Here is a 19039-nt window from a genome sequence, read left to right on the forward strand (position 1 = left end):
CATTTCCCATTTTTCATGCAAAACATAAAGAAGTAAGGGTTTTTGCAAGACTTTTGCACCCTACTATAGATACCGAAATGACCATTGCTAAGGGTATAAAGTTGTGATTCCCTAAACAATATTCTCAGGTGTAGTGTTTTGGGGGGTTGGTTCTTTTCATTTACTGCAAAAGTGAAGTTTTGTGATTTCAAATGCATTATTAAGAACGACTTTTGTCAAAAAAAAAAAAAGTCAAAAACATTACAGAATATCAGGTAAGGATTTGTTCTGAGGCTGCTCTGTGGGATCAAATCAGCTGGATAGTGAAGTTTCCTCACTTATGGAACCAAGCCTGGGAATTCTGAATTAGCTCTGGCTCTCTGCAGACACGGTGTTAGCATGATTAAAAGGCATCTTGGGGAGCTCTTTAAAATTAAATTTGGAATATATTCATGTATTCATCCCAATGCATTTCCCTTCCAACACTTCATCCCTCAGACAGCTCCATTTACCACTCAGCTACCTACACACGTTAAAGGTTAAAGCCCGTTAAAAGTTTGCCGTCTTTCTCCATCAGTCTGTGTTGTGAGCGTGCAAAGGGTTAACTCTGCAGGTTGGCTGGATATTAATGCCAGTCGCTCAGAGAACCCAGGAGAAGGCTGGCTTTAGCCCAGGGCCCAGCCCTCCCAGGCCTCTCTCAAACTCCCAGATCTCTTCAGCATACTTCTCATATTAAAAGAAAACAAGTTACACAAATGAGACAGATGGTTCTTGTTTATGATGACAGTTGCAGTTCTTTCTCCTCCTGCTCTCCTCCCCTCATCTTCCCTCTCGGCTTTCCTCTTAGTGTCTCCAGTCTTTTTTGCTGTGAAACGGTCGCGTTGTGCAACACAAGAAGAGTGTTTGTTAAAACCATGCTGGTGGCCAGTGAGACACCAGCGTCAGTGTTTTACATCTGACACTTCACATTAAAAATGTGTGTGCTGTATTCTACCTGCCTTACACTGCTTGGGAGTCCCGAACAGATCAAGTCAATCGAATGATAGAAAATCCTGGATCTCCCGTAATGTTTCCCATGAAATATGCTCTCAGCATCTCACTGGGGATTTTATAATGAAAGTCCTGGAAACCACATAAACCACTAAGACCTATAACTTCCGGTCTGTGGTATGACAGCCCAGTCTTATGTTAGTTCATGAAATATGACATTTATATAATTTAATGCACAGCTCCACATTGGGGGGAAAAAACAAACACAGCATATCAGCACACAGACCTGCACGGTGGGGGAGGGGTCATAACTTTGGCTTGTTTTGCAACCACAGGATCTGGGCACCTTGCAGTCACTGAGTCAACCATGAGCTCCTCGATAGGCCATGTGTCTGACAGCTGAAGGTTTGCTTAAATTGGATCATGGAACAAGACGATAATCCCAAACAAATCAGCAATCAGACGTTTTCTAGTGAAACCAGGCTGAATTTAAAGGCCTCAAAAGACAGATGGAGAGGGGTGTAGACTGAAACAAATGCTTTTGTTTTATTACTTATCCATGACTACACAGACCAGTACCACATACTTAATGTGTGTCGCATCCTCTCAGAGCTTAGAAGTGAGGGTGTATTCAACATGAGGTGCCAGGAAAACTAGATAGTAATAATAATAATAATAAAAAACAGGGATAAACAATCAAAATAAAATTCTGTGACTGAATATTTTGTTGTAAATACTTTTTTGAAGCTTGATTAGCGATCCAGGTTCTACACATCTAGTTTTTAATAGTGCTATTCAACATAAAAACGTAAGTAAAAACCAAGTGTGACCAAGGGTTTTGGACTTGCGCTGAGGCATTTATAGTGAAATTTAACACGGCCTATTTCTCACATGCAAAAATTATTTAGATCGTAGTAAAATTCCAAACAGCGAGTTAAGATTTTTCAGATTACAATTCATCCCAAAGCGGACCGATCAGATAAGGAAACATCAGAGGAGGAGGAGTGAAACAGCTTCTCCCCCACAGAGATGGTGGATCAGACTGTTGATGGGGGCTTTAGCTGCCACAGCTTCATCTCTGGATGCTGGTATGGAGGATCACTGAGTCTGCTCCTGCACACATACTTTATGTGTAGTTATAGCCACATGTCTGTCATCAGCTTAACTGCAAAGAACTTTCCCTTAACACCTGGACACTGAATACACATATTCCCAAAACCAAAGCTGCCTGTGTATGCGGGCGAAAGAGGTTAGAGTGTGTGTGTGTGTGCGTTACATGTATCTATTAACTAACAGCAACCCACCGTGTCAAAATAATCCTTGCGGTGACCAGTGGTAGCCTCACCTGATGGCTGCCTGGCTGTCAGACACGTATTCCACTCACACAGGGCGCCTACGAATTTTAAAGACCTTTTAAAAACTTCTATAATTCTAATTGAGGACCAAACAAACACAGTGACAGTGAAAATATACTCGTTTCAAGTAAATGTGTTGATGTCCATGTCCAAATGAACAGAAAGGTAAAATGAAAGTGCTGTATTTAGACGGTGACGTACTTTGCATAGCTTTTCCTCTGTACGCAGCCGCAGTGAATTTCAAATCAAATAGTCAAGATGTGACTGAGGACTCCAGCTTTGATTTAAGGGGTTTAAAAGTATTGCATTAACCTTTATACACAGTGCCCCAGCCTCACGATTAATTGGACCATTGATGGACAAGCAGTGGTCCAATTACTCCAAATACAGTATTCATTATATTCCATGACAAATAGAAGATAGAAGATCAGGACTTAATTCCAAGTGTTAAACTTGGATTTGGTAGCTGTTTTGTAGTCCAAAGAGATGTTAACAAAAGTGAAGGAGACCATCATTAGGCTCAAAGACCAAGACATTAACAAGAAAGAAATGAAAAACTTTAGAAGTGTCCACATCAACAATGTGGTACATTCTTAAAAAACAAACAGGAAATCTGCTGGCCAACTCAGCCAGTCCTAACGGCTCCGGAAGACAGCATGAGATTACTTTGTTGGTTCTTGTTTAAGAAAATCTCAACATCTAACTATGATCTACTGATCATAAAAGGACAGTCTTAAGGAAGTCGACATAACAGTGTCAAAGTTTACGATCAAGAGATGCGTTCATGAATGGAAAGGGGGGGGAGGGGGGGGGGTTACAACTCACTACTTACACTCAAGAGCAGGAAGGCCAGGTGAGACTTTACCAGAAAATATCTCAACGAGCCTGCAGAGTTCAAGAAACAAACAGATCTTTGGACAGATACTTTGCCTAAAAAAAGTCATAACATCCACCTGGCCAGCCCTGGGGAAAAAACTGTGAGCGATCGATAGAAAAAATAAATTTGTACCTGAGTGTAAGAGAAAACTTAACTCTGTCACATTGGTCATCTGTTTTTGAATCACCTTATGAGACACTAACTGCATTGTTTTTCTTGGACTGTGATTCCAGAGTACCAATCATTCAGTTTGGGAAGCAGCAATGATTCCTACCTGCATGAATGGTAACACCATGAGTCATGGATTAGCTGGTTGTCTTTTGGTCTTTACCCAAAGCTGAAGTTAAGCACATTGATTTACTAATAAACTTACTGCCACACCAGCCTATCTGCCACCTGCATCACTCTGCTCCTACTGATGAACAAGAGATAGTTCAATGAATGAAATACAGGGATTTGGTAGCTGTTTCGTAGTCCAATGTTTTAGGGAACATTGCAGACAGTCCTACAATGTTCCCTAAAATGCACTGTGCTATAAGGAGGGAAGTTCAGTGTAAGTGGGGTCAAAAACAACTGCACAGTGATTTTTCTAGGTGTGGCCAAGCGCTCCCAATGCTGGGTAACTGTAAGCTGCATCAGTTAGTGTCTGGCACCGAGCAAGGATGACAATCTCTTCATCCAGTACAAACAGCTTTTCGATGGACTAAACCCAAGTGCTCAGGGCCACTTCGCCCAATGATTTATAACACGGCTGGCGTAAAAATAAAGACCCCACACTCTCCACCCTCAGTTTTCTCTCAGCTTCCCCCTTCTACCTGCTGGAGAGCAATTAAACCAAACCTGCACCTCTACACCTCAGCCAACATCCACATAAAAAACCCACATTGTGTTCTGTGTGTTGGAAGCGACTCTGGACACTGAAACAACACAAACTGTCGAGCGTTCAGTACTGTGTCCTGTGGCTTCAGCCAGCACTGGAGAGTTATTTCCATGCGCGCACACACACATCGCGCACACATGCCCTCGTACTGTATACAGCTGAGATGTCGGTGATTTACAGCTTAGCTCCGATAAACTGCTAAAATACTCAGCGTGCTTTTCATCACAAATCAGTATCTGTGCAGATCATCATAAAATCGTCTCATAAAAGTGGGTGCAGCACATGCAGCTGAAGGCCAGCGCTGCGTGTGTTTTTATGTGTGCTGGTGTGGTGAGCGGTTATTACATCCCGGCCTCGGCCTGCTCGTCCCAGGCTCGGCGGGGATCGGACAACTGCTTGGAACAAAACGTTTACTCATTTGTCAAATGCAACGAAGACCGGTGGAGGCTAGGTGGCGTCTCTCAGCATATGTGTGTGGATGCAGAGGGCTGAGGAGCATCTGCGTGTGTGTCTGCATGAATATTTCAGCAGAGAGGAATGCCCTTCGTTCAGCCCGTGTGATAATTAATGGCTGTCAGCGTCTCTTTAGCGGAAGAAGGCGCTGACAGACAGCACTCCAGAAACTCAGGGAATGTGTGAACGCCTCACAGGGGTGGATGAGGGTGAATAAGGGATCCACGGGTGAGGGGTGGTGGGGGCTGCTGCGTAACATCCATCCCAACTGTCTGTGGCAGATGATCCAGGTCATGAAACTTGGGAGATTACCCTCATATGCTGTCATTTGAGGAATTTTGGGACATCTGTGCAAGCTATATGAAAACAATACCGATCACTCAACACCATCTGACATCAGCACACGGCTGGATCCTGCGTGAGTGTGCGTGTGATGGAAGGCGAGTGATTCATTTGATAGGAAATAAAAGATCACATTCGAGAATAGCAACGTTCAAACTATGTTTTAATCATCTTTAAAATATGGCACTGGCTAGATGAAGTTTTGAAGGACATGGGTGATCTGTCATCCAGGTGATGATAGTCAAAGGAGCTTGAAAAGAAAGGGACCGGATTTCTGTAAGTTTCATGACATCTCACCTGCCATCCAAGAAACTTCTACAATCAAATGGTGGAGTTTCATGTATTTAAACCCTTAAGAGGGAAGTTGACCCACTATGTCTCTCTCTGTGTTTATACACCACTCTGCAATTATTAGTTATTATTAATCTCTGTCTCTCTTCCACAGTGTGTCTTTTATCATGTCTTCCTCCCCCCACCCACAGTTTTTCTTTCCCACTGCTGCCAAGTGCTTTCTCATAAGAGGTCGTCCGATTGCTGGAGTTTAGGTCTTTACAATATAAATAATACCTTTAATAATAATAATAATACCATGAATCCGGATGCTCCATCTGCCTGTAACTTTGCTGCAGGAATACATGAATTTCCCCAATGAGGGTTGTATCCTTCTAAATCACTTTGAGGTGACTGTTATTGAGATTTGGTGCTATATGAGCAAAAGCACGGCTGTTTTCCTTTAGATTTTTATATAATCTGAATTATTCAGATGTTGCCCTCTACTGGCCATTAAAATGAATGGAAGTTTAATGGATGGATAGCTGTAGCTCCCAGCTACAGCTATCTTTTTATATAGTCTATGGATAATTCTAATGCACACAAGCAAGGTAACGTCACAAGGTGTTAGTCACTGTAGTTTAATGGGGATGCTTGGTTTGTAGAAAAGAAACAAAAAAGGCTCCAATTAATATGCTATCTTACAAAAGGAAAAAATCCTACCTAGTCAAGTTGGTTTGTTGATCTCTCTTTGAGGCTGAACCTCTGGATCGAGTCACTAGAGTAACAGTGCACTTTCATTTTGAAAAGAATGAAAATCTGGCTAGACAGTTTAACTATGATCAGTATTTTAATTACAGGCCAAGTATTACAGAATAGCTTAATCAAAGTTGTCATGCTGGGAATCCTCCAAATATACAAGGGGCTATACTTTACTACCATGTAAGGTAAGACTTATGTAATGAGATGAATACTGTATGTAATGGAGACAACTTACATTTCCCCCTTCAATTTAAGAGCATCACCAATGATACATAGTAAAAAAAAAAAAACGGGCCATGAGTCCATGAGTAGGAAAATGGTTTCGTCTCTCATCAGGATAACATGGTAACGTGCTAAGCGAAGTAGTTTTCAGCAGGTAAACACACACCTTCCCAACGTACGGACCTCTAAACTTAAATATTCTGACAATGCAATCCTGAAAATCTGTTCAAACCTGTCAACATAATTAATATTTTTTGTAATGATGCTTTAGGTTTTTGTAATGGGAAAAAAAACCCCAAAACATTTCAGTGAACTTTTGTGGGCGTTTTGCAACATTTTCATTTATCAGCTTCGAATGAAGGATATAGACGATGGAGATGTGATTAGACAGCTCCACCTGCTGGCTGGAAAAACAAAGAACAGCAAGTGCAAAGTGGTAAAGGCAATTAAGGTATAAGTTTAATATTTTTGAAAAGAATGCATATACAAAGAACAAAGACTTTAGACAAAGCATTTGGTTTTGCACCAAAACAACAACAGGTTATAATAATAATTTTACTGACTTGGGCTGGACGTCGACCCAACTCTAAGCCACCAGTAAAGAAAAACAAGAACCAACCAATCACAAATAATCATTACCAAACAGTCTCGCTGCCATTGGAGGTTTTTATTCAGCTAAACCAATCAGAGGTTTACTTGGTATAAACTGGCGGGCGAGAGTTCAGATGAGTTCCGACCCCTAAAATGTAAAAGGAGTGAAAGTAACCTTTTTTATTCTAATATATATATATATATATATACATATATATATATATATATGAATGAAATAATAATAAAAAAAAAAAAAAACAACAACAACACACAAACAGAAATGATAAAGAAAAACAGATTTTGGTAAAAACACCTGGAGCCTACATGAACATTGTGTGCCAGCTTACATTATAATTACATCTGTTAAACCTATCATTTAGAACAGAGACCAAGGCCGAGCTACATGCAGCGCCGTACAGTGTGAACAGGTACAACAGGCCTCACACCTCTGCCTGGATATGACGCACTACAGGAAGGCACCAAATTCTGACCTGGCACAGAAATCTGGTGAAAATTCACATTTGCTCATCTGTTGTCTGGCCAATAAGCATTCGTCATTTAACACAGTTGTCTCTGCTATGCCCGTTCTCAGTGTACGGTGATGACAATGTGAAAACAGTATTCTACTTGGTCCCTGGCAACGCATGAAGAACAACCGCTTGTTCTGCTAACACTGTTTAAGTTCCCTCCATCTAAAAGGCAAATTCCTGTGGTCGACTATGAGACCCATTACTAATGAATGCCTTTAGCTTTTCAAGTGATTTCCACACTCTTAAAAAGACTGCTACTCTGTACTGTGGAGGTAAGGCTTGATGGAGCCTTGACTGAATTACCGAGCTGTGTCAAACCCCCACGGTGTCCTAGTGGTTAAGAGCGCGTCTACTTGGAACATCGAGTAAATATCTCAGACTGTTTGAGGGATAAAGGAGGTGTTGGCAAACAAAATCAACAACACTACTCTGTTAGCATCTCTTGTGGTAGTGCTGAGTGAGAACATAGAGGGGGGCTGAGCAATGAGCGTGCTCGTCAACTGAGGCGACGGGAACAGCAGCATGAGCAGCTGCTAATTAAGCAGCTGGGAGGGGCTGGGGCTGGGCTTATGTCCACGAAACCTTTACATTGGCTGAAGACGACTACACGGCTGGACAGCTAGAACTCGATTAGGCCACAACACTGACTGAACTAATGAAATCAGCTATCCAAAGCTCGACAGAGGGATTTCTACTTGTGAGTATGCTTGGTATCTGGATCCCTGTCTGAGCCCTCACTGGGTTCTTAGCCATGTAACGTTCATGTTTTATCCCGAACTCAGACGCAGGGGTGAAGCTTGGTTGTTATTATTGCAGAGAATTATCTGAAACTTGGTAGGCTGTTTTCTTCCTAGTCTTCCACAAGGAAAACAATGCTGTCAAGCAGCCTTAGCAGAGCAAGGGAGGGGGGTTTGGGAGAGGCAGGGATGTATGTATTTAAAGACGTGTGTATTTCTGTGTGTGTGTGTGTATGCGTGAGTGAAGGGGGTGTGTGCTTTGGAAAGGTAGGAGCCTCTCATAGCAGCACACATTTGCGTTTCTTCTTGGGCTCTGGGGGCTCCAATGCAGCCAATATCGCCTCATCAAACACATTCTTTAGTCCTTTCTGTGAACAAAAACATACAAACAGAATGAGGGAGCAGCGCAAACACACACACACACAGATTTAAAAGGAACAAAAAAAAGATCTTGCAACAAAAGGCAGAAATGGCTTCAACTGGGGGGGGACAGTGAAAAAGCAAAACACACTGAAGGTAATTCAGAGGGGTTTCATAAGAAAGAGGGGAAGCTGGTGGGAATGCAAAGAAAAAGATAAAACAACAACAAAATTTCCAAGTAGGATCTGCAATGAACAAGTCAGGAGACTGTCATGTAGTGTTTCCCACAGAATCAGACAAATGACACAGGAGGTGCACCCGTGCTTTTTAAAATAATAGCACACATTCTCTGTGACAATAATACGCAAATATTGCTGCCTCTACATTAAACTCCTTAAAGCACATCTTTTAAGTAGAATAAAGTCTACTTTGACCAGCTGCAGTCCAGCATAGTTTAGTTGGAGTTTATCTGACTGCAGAACCAAACAATTGCATTACAGAATTTATATTATTAGTCTACATGCTTAGCAGTGACTAAATCGATCACACTGTAAATAAAAAATAATTACACACTATACTTAGTTAGCCATCAGCATCCCTGGAGTACCCTCCCAAGTAAAGTCTGTGTGTGGGAAACGATGTCTTGTGGTGTTTTCAGTGGTGTAAGCCAGATCAGGGATTAAGTGTCAACAACACAAATCACATGCATGTCTGCATAGTGCAGCTGACCTGAGACAGCCGAAATCAAAGGCAAGTCAAACAAGCAAGTGGAGGAAAAACAGGACATAACCCTTGACATTACAACGGCAAACAAGAACTTTTTCTTGACTTCACTGGTTCATATTCCAAACACATGACCACAATCAAGCACTTGCCGAGTGCAAGAGGGGAACCTTTGTATTAACCCGAGCAGAACTGCTTACGTCATGAGCTCAGTCATGTGAGGTAACCAGAGCTGCACTGCGTTGCCTATCTCAGCTGACCAAACTACTAAATTCTTCTGACACGGCACTGAAAAAAGACGGAAGCCAGATGAGCGCAAGTTAAGTTGTCCTTTATTAATTCAGTTCACAAGTCATTTCACACAATTATAGCTTTTATTATTATATAGACTTCTAATACAACAATCTGTACCACAGGTAATGGCACACTGATGTTATATGTAGAGAAAGCGAAATAAGTCACTAAACACGGCTTGCAAGTATCATCAAGTGTGGCTTAGCTATAAAATAGATCAATGAGAGTACCATGACACCAGCACATAGCAATGTCTGCTGAGGTCAGACACTCCCATAGGTGACTTGAGCAGTTAAAAGCCCTGCGTGAGAAACCACAGTCACACTTCAGATTCTGATAAATTAAACATAACTGTAGAAGTATAAAAAATACTTTAGCATTAGAAATGGAAGCTCTGTTGAGTGTAAGCTCAATCTCAGCCTGTAAAGCCACCACCTTCACACGACTACTACTCGCACAGAGCAGAGAGAAGAGTCGAGGACCATCCCAAACAAAGGATGTATCCTTCTAGACACTAGCCACCTATTGTTAGACACAGGTCTTGTTAATAAGCTAAACTCAAGACGTTTTCACACACAAACCTTTCAGACGGTGTCACAATGAACCAGCTTTACCGACCCGGCTGTTTCAACACAGTGTGTGAATGACTGTCAATGTACACAGCTGCTGCTCTTGCTGTGCTATTTATTCACATTTTATTATTGTATGATTTTAATATTGGTGTTAGGCTTATTTCTGCTTTCTCTTTAATTTGAAATTACAAACAAACAATGTGGAAAGTAAAACAGATGACCTGTAGCACTCTGACATAGAGAGTGGAAAGTTGTCTGCAGACTGTGTCAACAGCCTACAGACAGCAGTGAGTAAACAGCACTGCACAGATGTGTGAGTTCTTAGTTTGTATTTTCTAGCTAGTTTTGCTCTATTCTTTTTCCATTTGTATTTTAAAAAGGAAAGAAGACTGCTGGTGCTACTACATTCAGCACCCTAACATTATGTGTCTGGAGCACTATAAACTACAGAAAGTGACACGTTTAAAAAAATGTGGTCACTGACTGCGATCAATTTTCAGTGGCTCTTAAATACACACACAATAATGTTTAATCTCATCTTTTAGAATGAGTTCAATTCAGAGGCGTGGTGGCGTTTAAGTCCATGTTAGAATGAAGGAGGTATCTGTGTGCAGAATTTATCCTTCCAGAAAGGACAACTGTGTTTGACTGTCCAGAGTTCATGTGTGAAAACAGTTTAAGACACAGAGTGGTCCAAGAATTAGGATGTGAAATGATGCAGGTGGACACACTAATCCAGAAGAAAAATATGAAGATATGATGCCGAGTAAACCAAATTAGAAAAGGCAACAAGTATTTTTAAGTGCAGAAAGGCCTCTGGTTAGTTTAACAAGCCACAGAACAAAGATGAGAAACGCAATCTTGATGCAGAGTAGAGCAGCAGTGTGAGTATCAAACTGGTGGATCTGTTAATAGATGGCTGAGATTGAGACAGATGAGAGTTTTAAGCAGCAAATGCAGAGAGAGAGAGAGAAAATGGGAAGGAGGAGAGAAGTGGAGCAAGGGAACGAAAAACGGATAAACAGCAATGACAGGAAGAAGACATGAGCGATGTGGCACAGAAAGTTTAAAATAAACAACATTTCCTCTTTCTTTGCGTCTCAGGCGGCTCTAGGGCAGCTAGGATAGCTTCGTCAAAAACATTCTTCAGCCCTCGCTATGACGACAGGAAGAGCGGGAAGAGAACAAGAGTGCAATTAGCAGAGCAAACACAGAGAGAGAGACCAAAGAAGAGGAGGAGAAGAAGAGGAACATGGCAGAGTGAGGAGGAAGGTTTCATAGCATAAAGACCAGGAGTGCCGTGCAGCCGTGTCAACACTGAATGAAGACAAGGAAGTTGTTTAACAGGGGGCTGAAAGTGAGCTGGGGACCTGGGTGTTGAGATCCCCAACAGGAAACAGGAAATGACATCAGCAGCTATGCAACTTTTGTGCCAGTGAGATAGGGGGGAGTACAGGAAGGAAGGAGCAGAGCAGGGAGGTGGGGGCACCCCAGCTTTATCAACACTATTGTTCAGAATCAGAGATCCAAGTCACCTGCTCTCCTCCGAGTCATGCTTACTGTGCTTCAGTTTCTAACAGTTATGCATCAACGCCAACACAAACAAACTCGGGACATAACTGAGCAGGTAAAGCCTTTAAAGGCACTGACTGATTTAGTCAACACAAGCACTCAATAATACAACATTAAATCTACCACAGAGAAGTCAAGCGCTCCTAAATTTGACACGAAGCCCACTGTCTACCTTTGGTCCTCTTTAGAAACAGTGCAAAAAAACCAAACAAACAAACAACTAACTAGCAGCAGGTTTGCCTTCATAAACTAGAAACATTTTACTTTGCCATTTAGTCAAAATGCTGACACAATAATGTGTTTGTGCCTGTTCTATTACTGCAAACACCATCAGCTGATCCCAGGAGCGATTGCTGGTCCATGATGTGGTGTAAAGCCCACAGGCTTTAACAAGCACATATACTGGAGAGGTTTGCAAAACATGAACTCTCTCCTTCCTACGCTTTAATCGCTTTAGGTCTGCTCACCCAGAATCCTAAACTCTAACATTTAGTGCATTTGCTTAAAATCCACCCCACTGTTAAGAAAAGTTGGCTAATCTACCATGTGACTATGCTCAAGACCAGTGCAGCTGAATAAGTAACAGTTTACCTAAATGAAGGTCTGCTTACTGTAGCAAGGATCATTTCCAACTAGCAACATCAGTGAACCCACAAGGTACATCAATTACCAAGATCAAACCAGCATGCAGAACAAACATGCACAGGACAGTGGGGGTACAGGCATGTTCCTCTTTCCTCCACTTTCTTAGTTCTTGCCACTGAAGTATCCATCATACTCGTCTCTGAGAGTGTGTGTGCGTGACTGTAAATCTTTTATATCCAAGTATATACAGTACCTGTGTGAGGGCTGAGCACTCCACATATTTCACAGCCTTGAGATCTCTTGCCAGCTTCTCGGCTGTCTCCGGAGTAATGGGCTTTTGCTTGTTCTTAGCCAGCTTCTCTATAGTGGAGGGATCATCTCGCAAGTCGATCTGAGTCCCAACTAGAAGGAAGGGCGTCTTTGGACAGTGGTGGGTGATCTCGGGAACCCACTAAATGGACAAATACAAGAGTCAGCACAATACCACACATGTGCGGAATACCGGGGGGTTTTCTTATTAAACAAAATTAGGAAAATGTTAATTTTATTTTAAAAATTTGAAGAGAGCCCTTTATTTTAACCCTTTTTTAAGGCATTTGCATCCTCAGACAAGCACTGCATTTTTAACCAAGTTCCCTTCCCTCTGGCTTTTTGTACCAAACGGCTAATTAGTACTGTACCTGCCAGTAAAATTTGAGCAACCCATAATTCATCATTTTTACAAAATAAACAATATTCAGTATATATTACACAGTATGAAACAAACTGTTACAACATGTTCATTTTTACACTAACAGAAAAACACCAAAATGAGCAGGTCACACTTACCTTTTCTTTTACATTTTCAAAGGAGGATGGTGACACGACAGAGAAACAGACGAGGAAGACATCTGTCTGGGGATAACTCAGAGGTCGTAACCTGTCGTAATCTTCCTGACCTGGAGAAGCCACACAAAAATTATATTTAACTCGATTGTTTGAAAGCACAACTCTGACTGAAAGAAAACATCACACAAACTCTACATTTACTAAAGCTCCCCTGTGGCTGCAGTGTGAAGACAGACAAGCTGCTTCTGAAAGCATGATTCCTACTTTATAATAGAAAGTGAAATGTAACATACCTGCTGTATCAAACAAGCCCAGAGTGTAGGGCTCACCTCCAATCATTACAGTTACAGCATAGTTATCAAACACCTGCAACACACAGACCAAAATCAGCTCAGCCACTCATAACGCAATAGAACTAAAGATACAGTTATAGACACATTTATTTACACTACAGAGCTGAGAAATAATATATTCAAATTGCTCGTCTATTACTCTTATTCAACATCCTTCAAATAAACCATATTCCAGCAGGTTCTTCGACCTGATTGTGTGTTTGTAAAGCTGCATACAGAACACAACTTTGATCACGTACTTAGTGGTCAAGGCCAATTAGTCAACAATAGCAAACATCCTGTTCAGACCTCTGCAGGATCAACGGAAACATGCAAACAGCATTGTATGTACTCAAACTCCAAACTCCAGCTGAATCTTCTGTAAATTGTGCAACAAGCAAATATAAACTCACGTGCGTGTGGTTCGCTGAACATGTGGTAACTAAAACATTTAAAATCTAATATGGAGATTGATGCACTTACCGTAGGTACATATTCAGAGGGAAACTTGTTTGTGGTGTAAGAGATGAGCAGGCAGGTTTTACCCACGGCACCATCACCAACTACAACACACTTAATGGTCTGCATAGCTGTGTGTTACAGTCTTTGCTACTCATTCAAGATCTGGAAAAGAAAAGAGGCACATTTAATAATTTACTTTTTGGCTGAACAACTTTCACAGACATACCACAGATAAATTTAAAAATATCATCTTTGATCATTATTATTTTACTCTACATTGTACATGTGGACTTCTGATAGGAGCATTTTGTTTGAGGTGAGCTCATATTAGGAGAAAAATGCATGGACCAAGGACTAGCCATTTTTTTGTAAGCTGAGTACCAGATGGCATTTTTCATTATTTGTAAAAGACAAAATGTTGGTTAAGAACTTTTTACCTAAACTCTGACTACAAATCGTGATTTACTTGCCACAGGAAGTGAAGTGAAAACCAGTAACCTCCACTAACTACGGGAATTAAACTGGAAAGGCTCCAATGAGCTTTTTACAGTTAATGGACTGAGGGTCAGTACAGCTTAACAACTGGACACAGCACAGGCCTGCTTCACACAAATGAAGGAAGGAAACATGAAAGGAAATTTGGGAAAAAAGGGAAAACATCAGCTGGCGCAGTCTCTCTTCCCCATATGGCCCAAGAAACAGATCAGACTCAAAAACACTAATGGTGGCTTCATGCTCTTATTTTATTTGTTTTAATTTGTTATACAAAATTAGAAACTAAAACATCAAACATGAATGTAGTGTAGATGTGAACACAACTCCAAGAGTAAAGCTAACCTACAAAGTTCTTTCTGTCTGTTATCACAGGAAAAGCTCAAATTGCACAAATAAAAGAAACAACAAATCTGTTCTATTCAGTTGTGATAGTGAGCCAGTAGGAACACCACCAAGGCTCTACCTACACTGACGTGTTTTATTGTTGAAACCAACACACATATTAACATGTCAGAACGTCCACATTACAAGATGCACACGGGCTCATTATATATATGTTATTAAGCTAATGTATTTGCACTACTTTTCTTCCAGCTTAGTGTGAATTCTTCACTTGTTGCCATTATGGCCATTCTAATTTGCATTTTCCTCCGCTCTCAGTTTCACTTTGTTTGCACCCACTAACACACTAAGAGTGGAGCAGACAGTGCGCATAAAAATGAGGACAGGAAGACTCGACTAGGAAACAATTTGTTATGTAACTTTAAGTGAAATAAAAACTTACCAACAAGTGATTTATGAAAAGGAACCAGACTAAGCCAACAAAGAAAATTAATTGATGGGGCTGATGCTTTGCTGTTATGCTAACTGAGTCACTGACAGGCATATAGGAGGTTGAGGCACTCCTGATATATTAGGCTATCGTAGATATTTAATATCACGTTCTACGTAGAGATGGGAATCTCAACCAAAAGAACTATTCAATATTCATTGACAGTCATTTGATGGTTCTTCAACAATCATCATCCATCTCAAACCACTTCTAAATGACTATGTATAGCTTTAACTACAGCTTTTGCTTGACTTCATCTGCTCGTCTTTTTTGCTTTTATTTCTAAAGCTGTCTGTCTTTCCATGTTTCTTGGTAAGTAGTGTATAATGTCACAGCAGTACTTTCTTGGTCTGACAACATTGTTCAGTGTGTGCCTGATTTTAGAGACAACGCACTGTATGTAGTACACAAGCAACACTGTTCCCCCATTTCTCCTCTGTAAGTTACAGTCTGTCAGTGCTAAGCCACTGCAGAGCTCTGCAGCACAGTGTGGGGGTGGGGATGTCATTGAGAGAAGCATGAGGGACAAAACTGCAGGCACCAAACGCTACAGTGTTTAACACAGAAACAGAACCTGCTAAAACAGGTGCCCAACTAACAACCCAAATATCTTCAACATACCACTCCTTTTCAAAAAAGGCTTTTACATTAGACCTGTAAGTTTTTTTTCCCTGTCATCATCAGTGCAATACCTGCTACAGATTTATGTGATTTCTACCACTATGCCACTGCATATGTCTAATGCATATGTCATTGTTTAAAATGCCTTATAAGTCTTTAATGATTTATTCCAGCAATTAGAGAACAATCAAATGAAGTTGTCCACTTCTAATAATGAACATTTCTAAACCAAAAATCATTTCCCCACACGTGTACCATTTTCTGAGCACAAGTCAAATCTCCCCTTATTAACAAAAACCTCATCACAAAATACAACATGTTTCTATCCAGTATGTTGTTATAATACAACAATGTTTAACACAATTACAGCTGTTAAATATCTAATTGAATGGAGCTGTACGTGCTAATGGAGCTTACCCATTACCGCAAGTGCATCATATGAGCAGCTAGCATTACCGGAAACTGAACAATGGGCGCTTCCGGCTGGAAATTCTCCAGGTGTGATGCAATACAGGGCAGTTCTTTTAGGAGGGATTTTATAAAATAATGTGAATAATGTGAATAATATGTAAAAACAAAAAAATTGACCATACGTACATTGCCTGAAAATACTGAATTGTAATGCTGAACTATAAATGCTTGTCTGTTCATGTGAATTTGTTAATGTTGTGATAACTGTTTCATGTGTGTCACAATGCTACACAGCAGTTTTCTCAGTATAAACAAAAATTTGGTGCCACCAAAGAGTCTGGCCTTTCAAAGTAAAATCACCAGGACACAAGACTAAAAAACAGAGACTAAGTTGGCTTTGATTTTTTTCAAGTTTAAATCATTTTGTAAAAACACATACCGGTACCCTACAATAATAACAGGAAAATGCACAGACTTGTAAGTAAGGTCAAACAGACATGCAAAACTTGATTAATCAGAGTACATATGTTATCAAGGTTGATCCCAAAAAATCTATATATAAAGCAACTGCATTATGCCGCATCTTGATCCTAAAAGTGAAGACACTCCATTTGGCTGGGATTACACTCCTGCGTAGATGTACGTGCAAACTGCTGCAGACACCATGGACAAGTAACAGGCGGTATCTGATCATGTTCTAGTCCACTTAGAGTACACACCACTGGTTTATCAACAAACTGACAGATTTCTGTCTCCGAAAACCAAGAACACTGTTATTACAGATGTTGGCAGATGAATCAAGCATAACACTTATCGACAACATTCCAACGCACATCATCAAGGAGAACTGTGCCTTAGGACCAAGTCAACTAATTACTGACTAAGAGAAAGTGCCACTGTCTTCAGCAATTCTTTGGTTGGTGAATACATGGTCAATTTCACTGTACAATGAACACCGTGACATCCATGAAACACAGTAGTGTATGAACACAAGTATTTTACTGTGTGTCCCATCAATCTGAATAAAAATCTCAACTCATCTTGTAAAAGTAAAAAATATAAATCTAAGTGTAACAATGTAGTAAGCCAACGGCAATGGGCACCAAAGGATGACTGCAGCTGCATTAATGCCGCCAGACTTAATCCTCACATTTGTGTTTGTAGGCCAGCCAGCACTAACTGCAGCCCTGCTTAAATACTAATAGCGAAAGCGGCTCAACTGAGCCTGATAACAGTTTCCAAATATTTAGCTGCCATACTGAAATGGACTCTGTATAATTTGCGATTTTGTATGTTCGGGTCAGCTAATCCTCTGAGCAGTGTGGATTTATTTTAAAGCAGACACTTATGTCATCTACATGATCAAATATCAGTACATTTAAACACAAACCGGTAATGATCGTTACGTTGGAGGTATTTCCTTAAGGATTGGTCATAACTTCCTTCTAATTTCCACTGATACATGTACGTACTTCCGCACGTTGGGGGGGGGAAAGAATGTTACCCTCTGATTCTTGACAAAAACAGACCTCAATCATGTGTATTTTTGATCTGACATCACCGACCCGAAATCTCAAACTAGACTTTGTCTTCCGTTGAGTTTATAACATGTTTAACTACGCAGCCGCGAGTGGTGTGCCAAGCTGTTAGGATCAGCATGTAAATATCCTATTATGGAACATTTTACCTCACACTTGAGAGATAACTACCACTTAAAGATCTGTTAGCTTGGTAGCATTAGCCATATATTTCGGCCACATCCTCGGCCTCAGTCTGGCCTAATTTCCTGCCCGCTGTTAAAACGATAAACTTACAACTGATCCCCTATTTTTACAGGGTCAGTGTTATGAATCTTTTCCTTAGTACCCAGACATTACGCTTTCCATCTATACGATGGGACTATGCTGTCTACAAAATCACAACTTAACCAAACTCTTGGTATGCTCGTTTATTCTGTTTGTTAACCCACTTACCGCGTACCGTAACTAGTCAATTCTTAGGTTCGTCACCAACTTATCTTAATAACAAAGAGGTGTTTTATTTTATCATTACAACATCAGAACCACCAATTAAAAAACTTGCATGTTCTTTATGAGTAACTCCAGGAGCTCGATTTACACACCGGTCTAACGATAGACACCCTGCCTGTTTCGCTAGCTAACTACTGTCCTCCCCAATTAGCTTGCGAGCTAACGAGCTGTGCTAAGCTTAGCGGATGCTGTTGCTGAATGAGTCTGATAAACTGCTGATTACAATCAGTGTTAGGAATTCATATTATACAGTAAAGTGACAAGAGTTAGACCTAAACATTACCCAAAAGAATAAATAGTAATAAGAAACGAGCAAAAAATTTCCATACCGTATCCTCTATTTGTGTCTTTACGCCGGGCGTTGGCAGCTCCGTGCTAGGGGTTTCCCAGTCAACAGAACAGGGACACGTTGAGTTGCGTAGCGACTAACTACGTAATTACGTTAATCAATTTGCCTACATTAAGGCTCATTTTCTGAGGCCAAAAGCTAAAATGGTATTATTGTTTAAACCAAGTAGTGTGTGGTTCCAGTAAATTAATAACCTGATTTTATAACTTTTCAACATAACATTCAAGATCAACATTCACAGCATCTGTGTCGTTTGCTAATCAGACCAGTAGATACAGCATTTACTGTATAAAGTACATTGCCTAATTTGTTTCAATTTATATTCTCCCTGCATTTAGTAAAATAAACAAGCTATACACTACTTACAAAACGTACATATACATTAAGTAGTCTGCACTCATAATTTGGGCATGCACCCAAGTTCTGCCCTAATTTTCTTTGTAGCAGTTCTGTACTATGTACAGCATAGAAAAGTTACACGAGGAAGCACATGTTCATTTTCTGTATTTCACACACAATAGCGCCTGCACTTACAAGACAGACGTATTAAATGCAACTGCGCCGCTGCAGTGCATTTGACCTATA

At 40.6% G+C, this 19039-nt stretch overlaps 1 protein-coding gene across 2 annotated transcripts; it reads right to left on the reverse strand.

Annotated features, from left to right (window-relative positions):
- Positions 1 to 6982: 6982 nt before the first annotated feature.
- Positions 6983 to 18523, reverse strand: cdc42 (cell division cycle 42). Of its 2 annotated transcripts, none has more exons than XM_026168998.1 (6): positions 18435 to 18517; positions 13738 to 13878; positions 13216 to 13288; positions 12923 to 13032; positions 12348 to 12545; positions 6983 to 8356 (listed from the first exon to the last, which is right to left on the reverse strand). In XM_026168998.1, exons 2-6 carry the CDS (start codon positions 13840 to 13842, stop codon positions 8267 to 8269), a joined length of 576 nt encoding a protein of 191 aa, XP_026024783.1. In that variant the 5' UTR covers positions 13843 to 13878; positions 18435 to 18517; the 3' UTR covers positions 6983 to 8266. The 2 variants fall into 2 exon arrangements, with proteins under 2 accessions (XP_026024783.1, XP_026024784.1); XM_026168999.1 differs by lacking the exon at positions 6983 to 8356 and adding an exon at positions 9387 to 11093 and having other exon boundaries at positions 18435 to 18523.
- Positions 18524 to 19039: the final 516 nt, after the last annotated feature.

Source organism: Astatotilapia calliptera, chromosome 5 (genome assembly GCF_900246225.1).
Source record: "Astatotilapia calliptera chromosome 5, fAstCal1.2, whole genome shotgun sequence".
NCBI classification, from domain to species: domain Eukaryota; kingdom Metazoa; phylum Chordata; class Actinopteri; order Cichliformes; family Cichlidae; genus Astatotilapia; species Astatotilapia calliptera.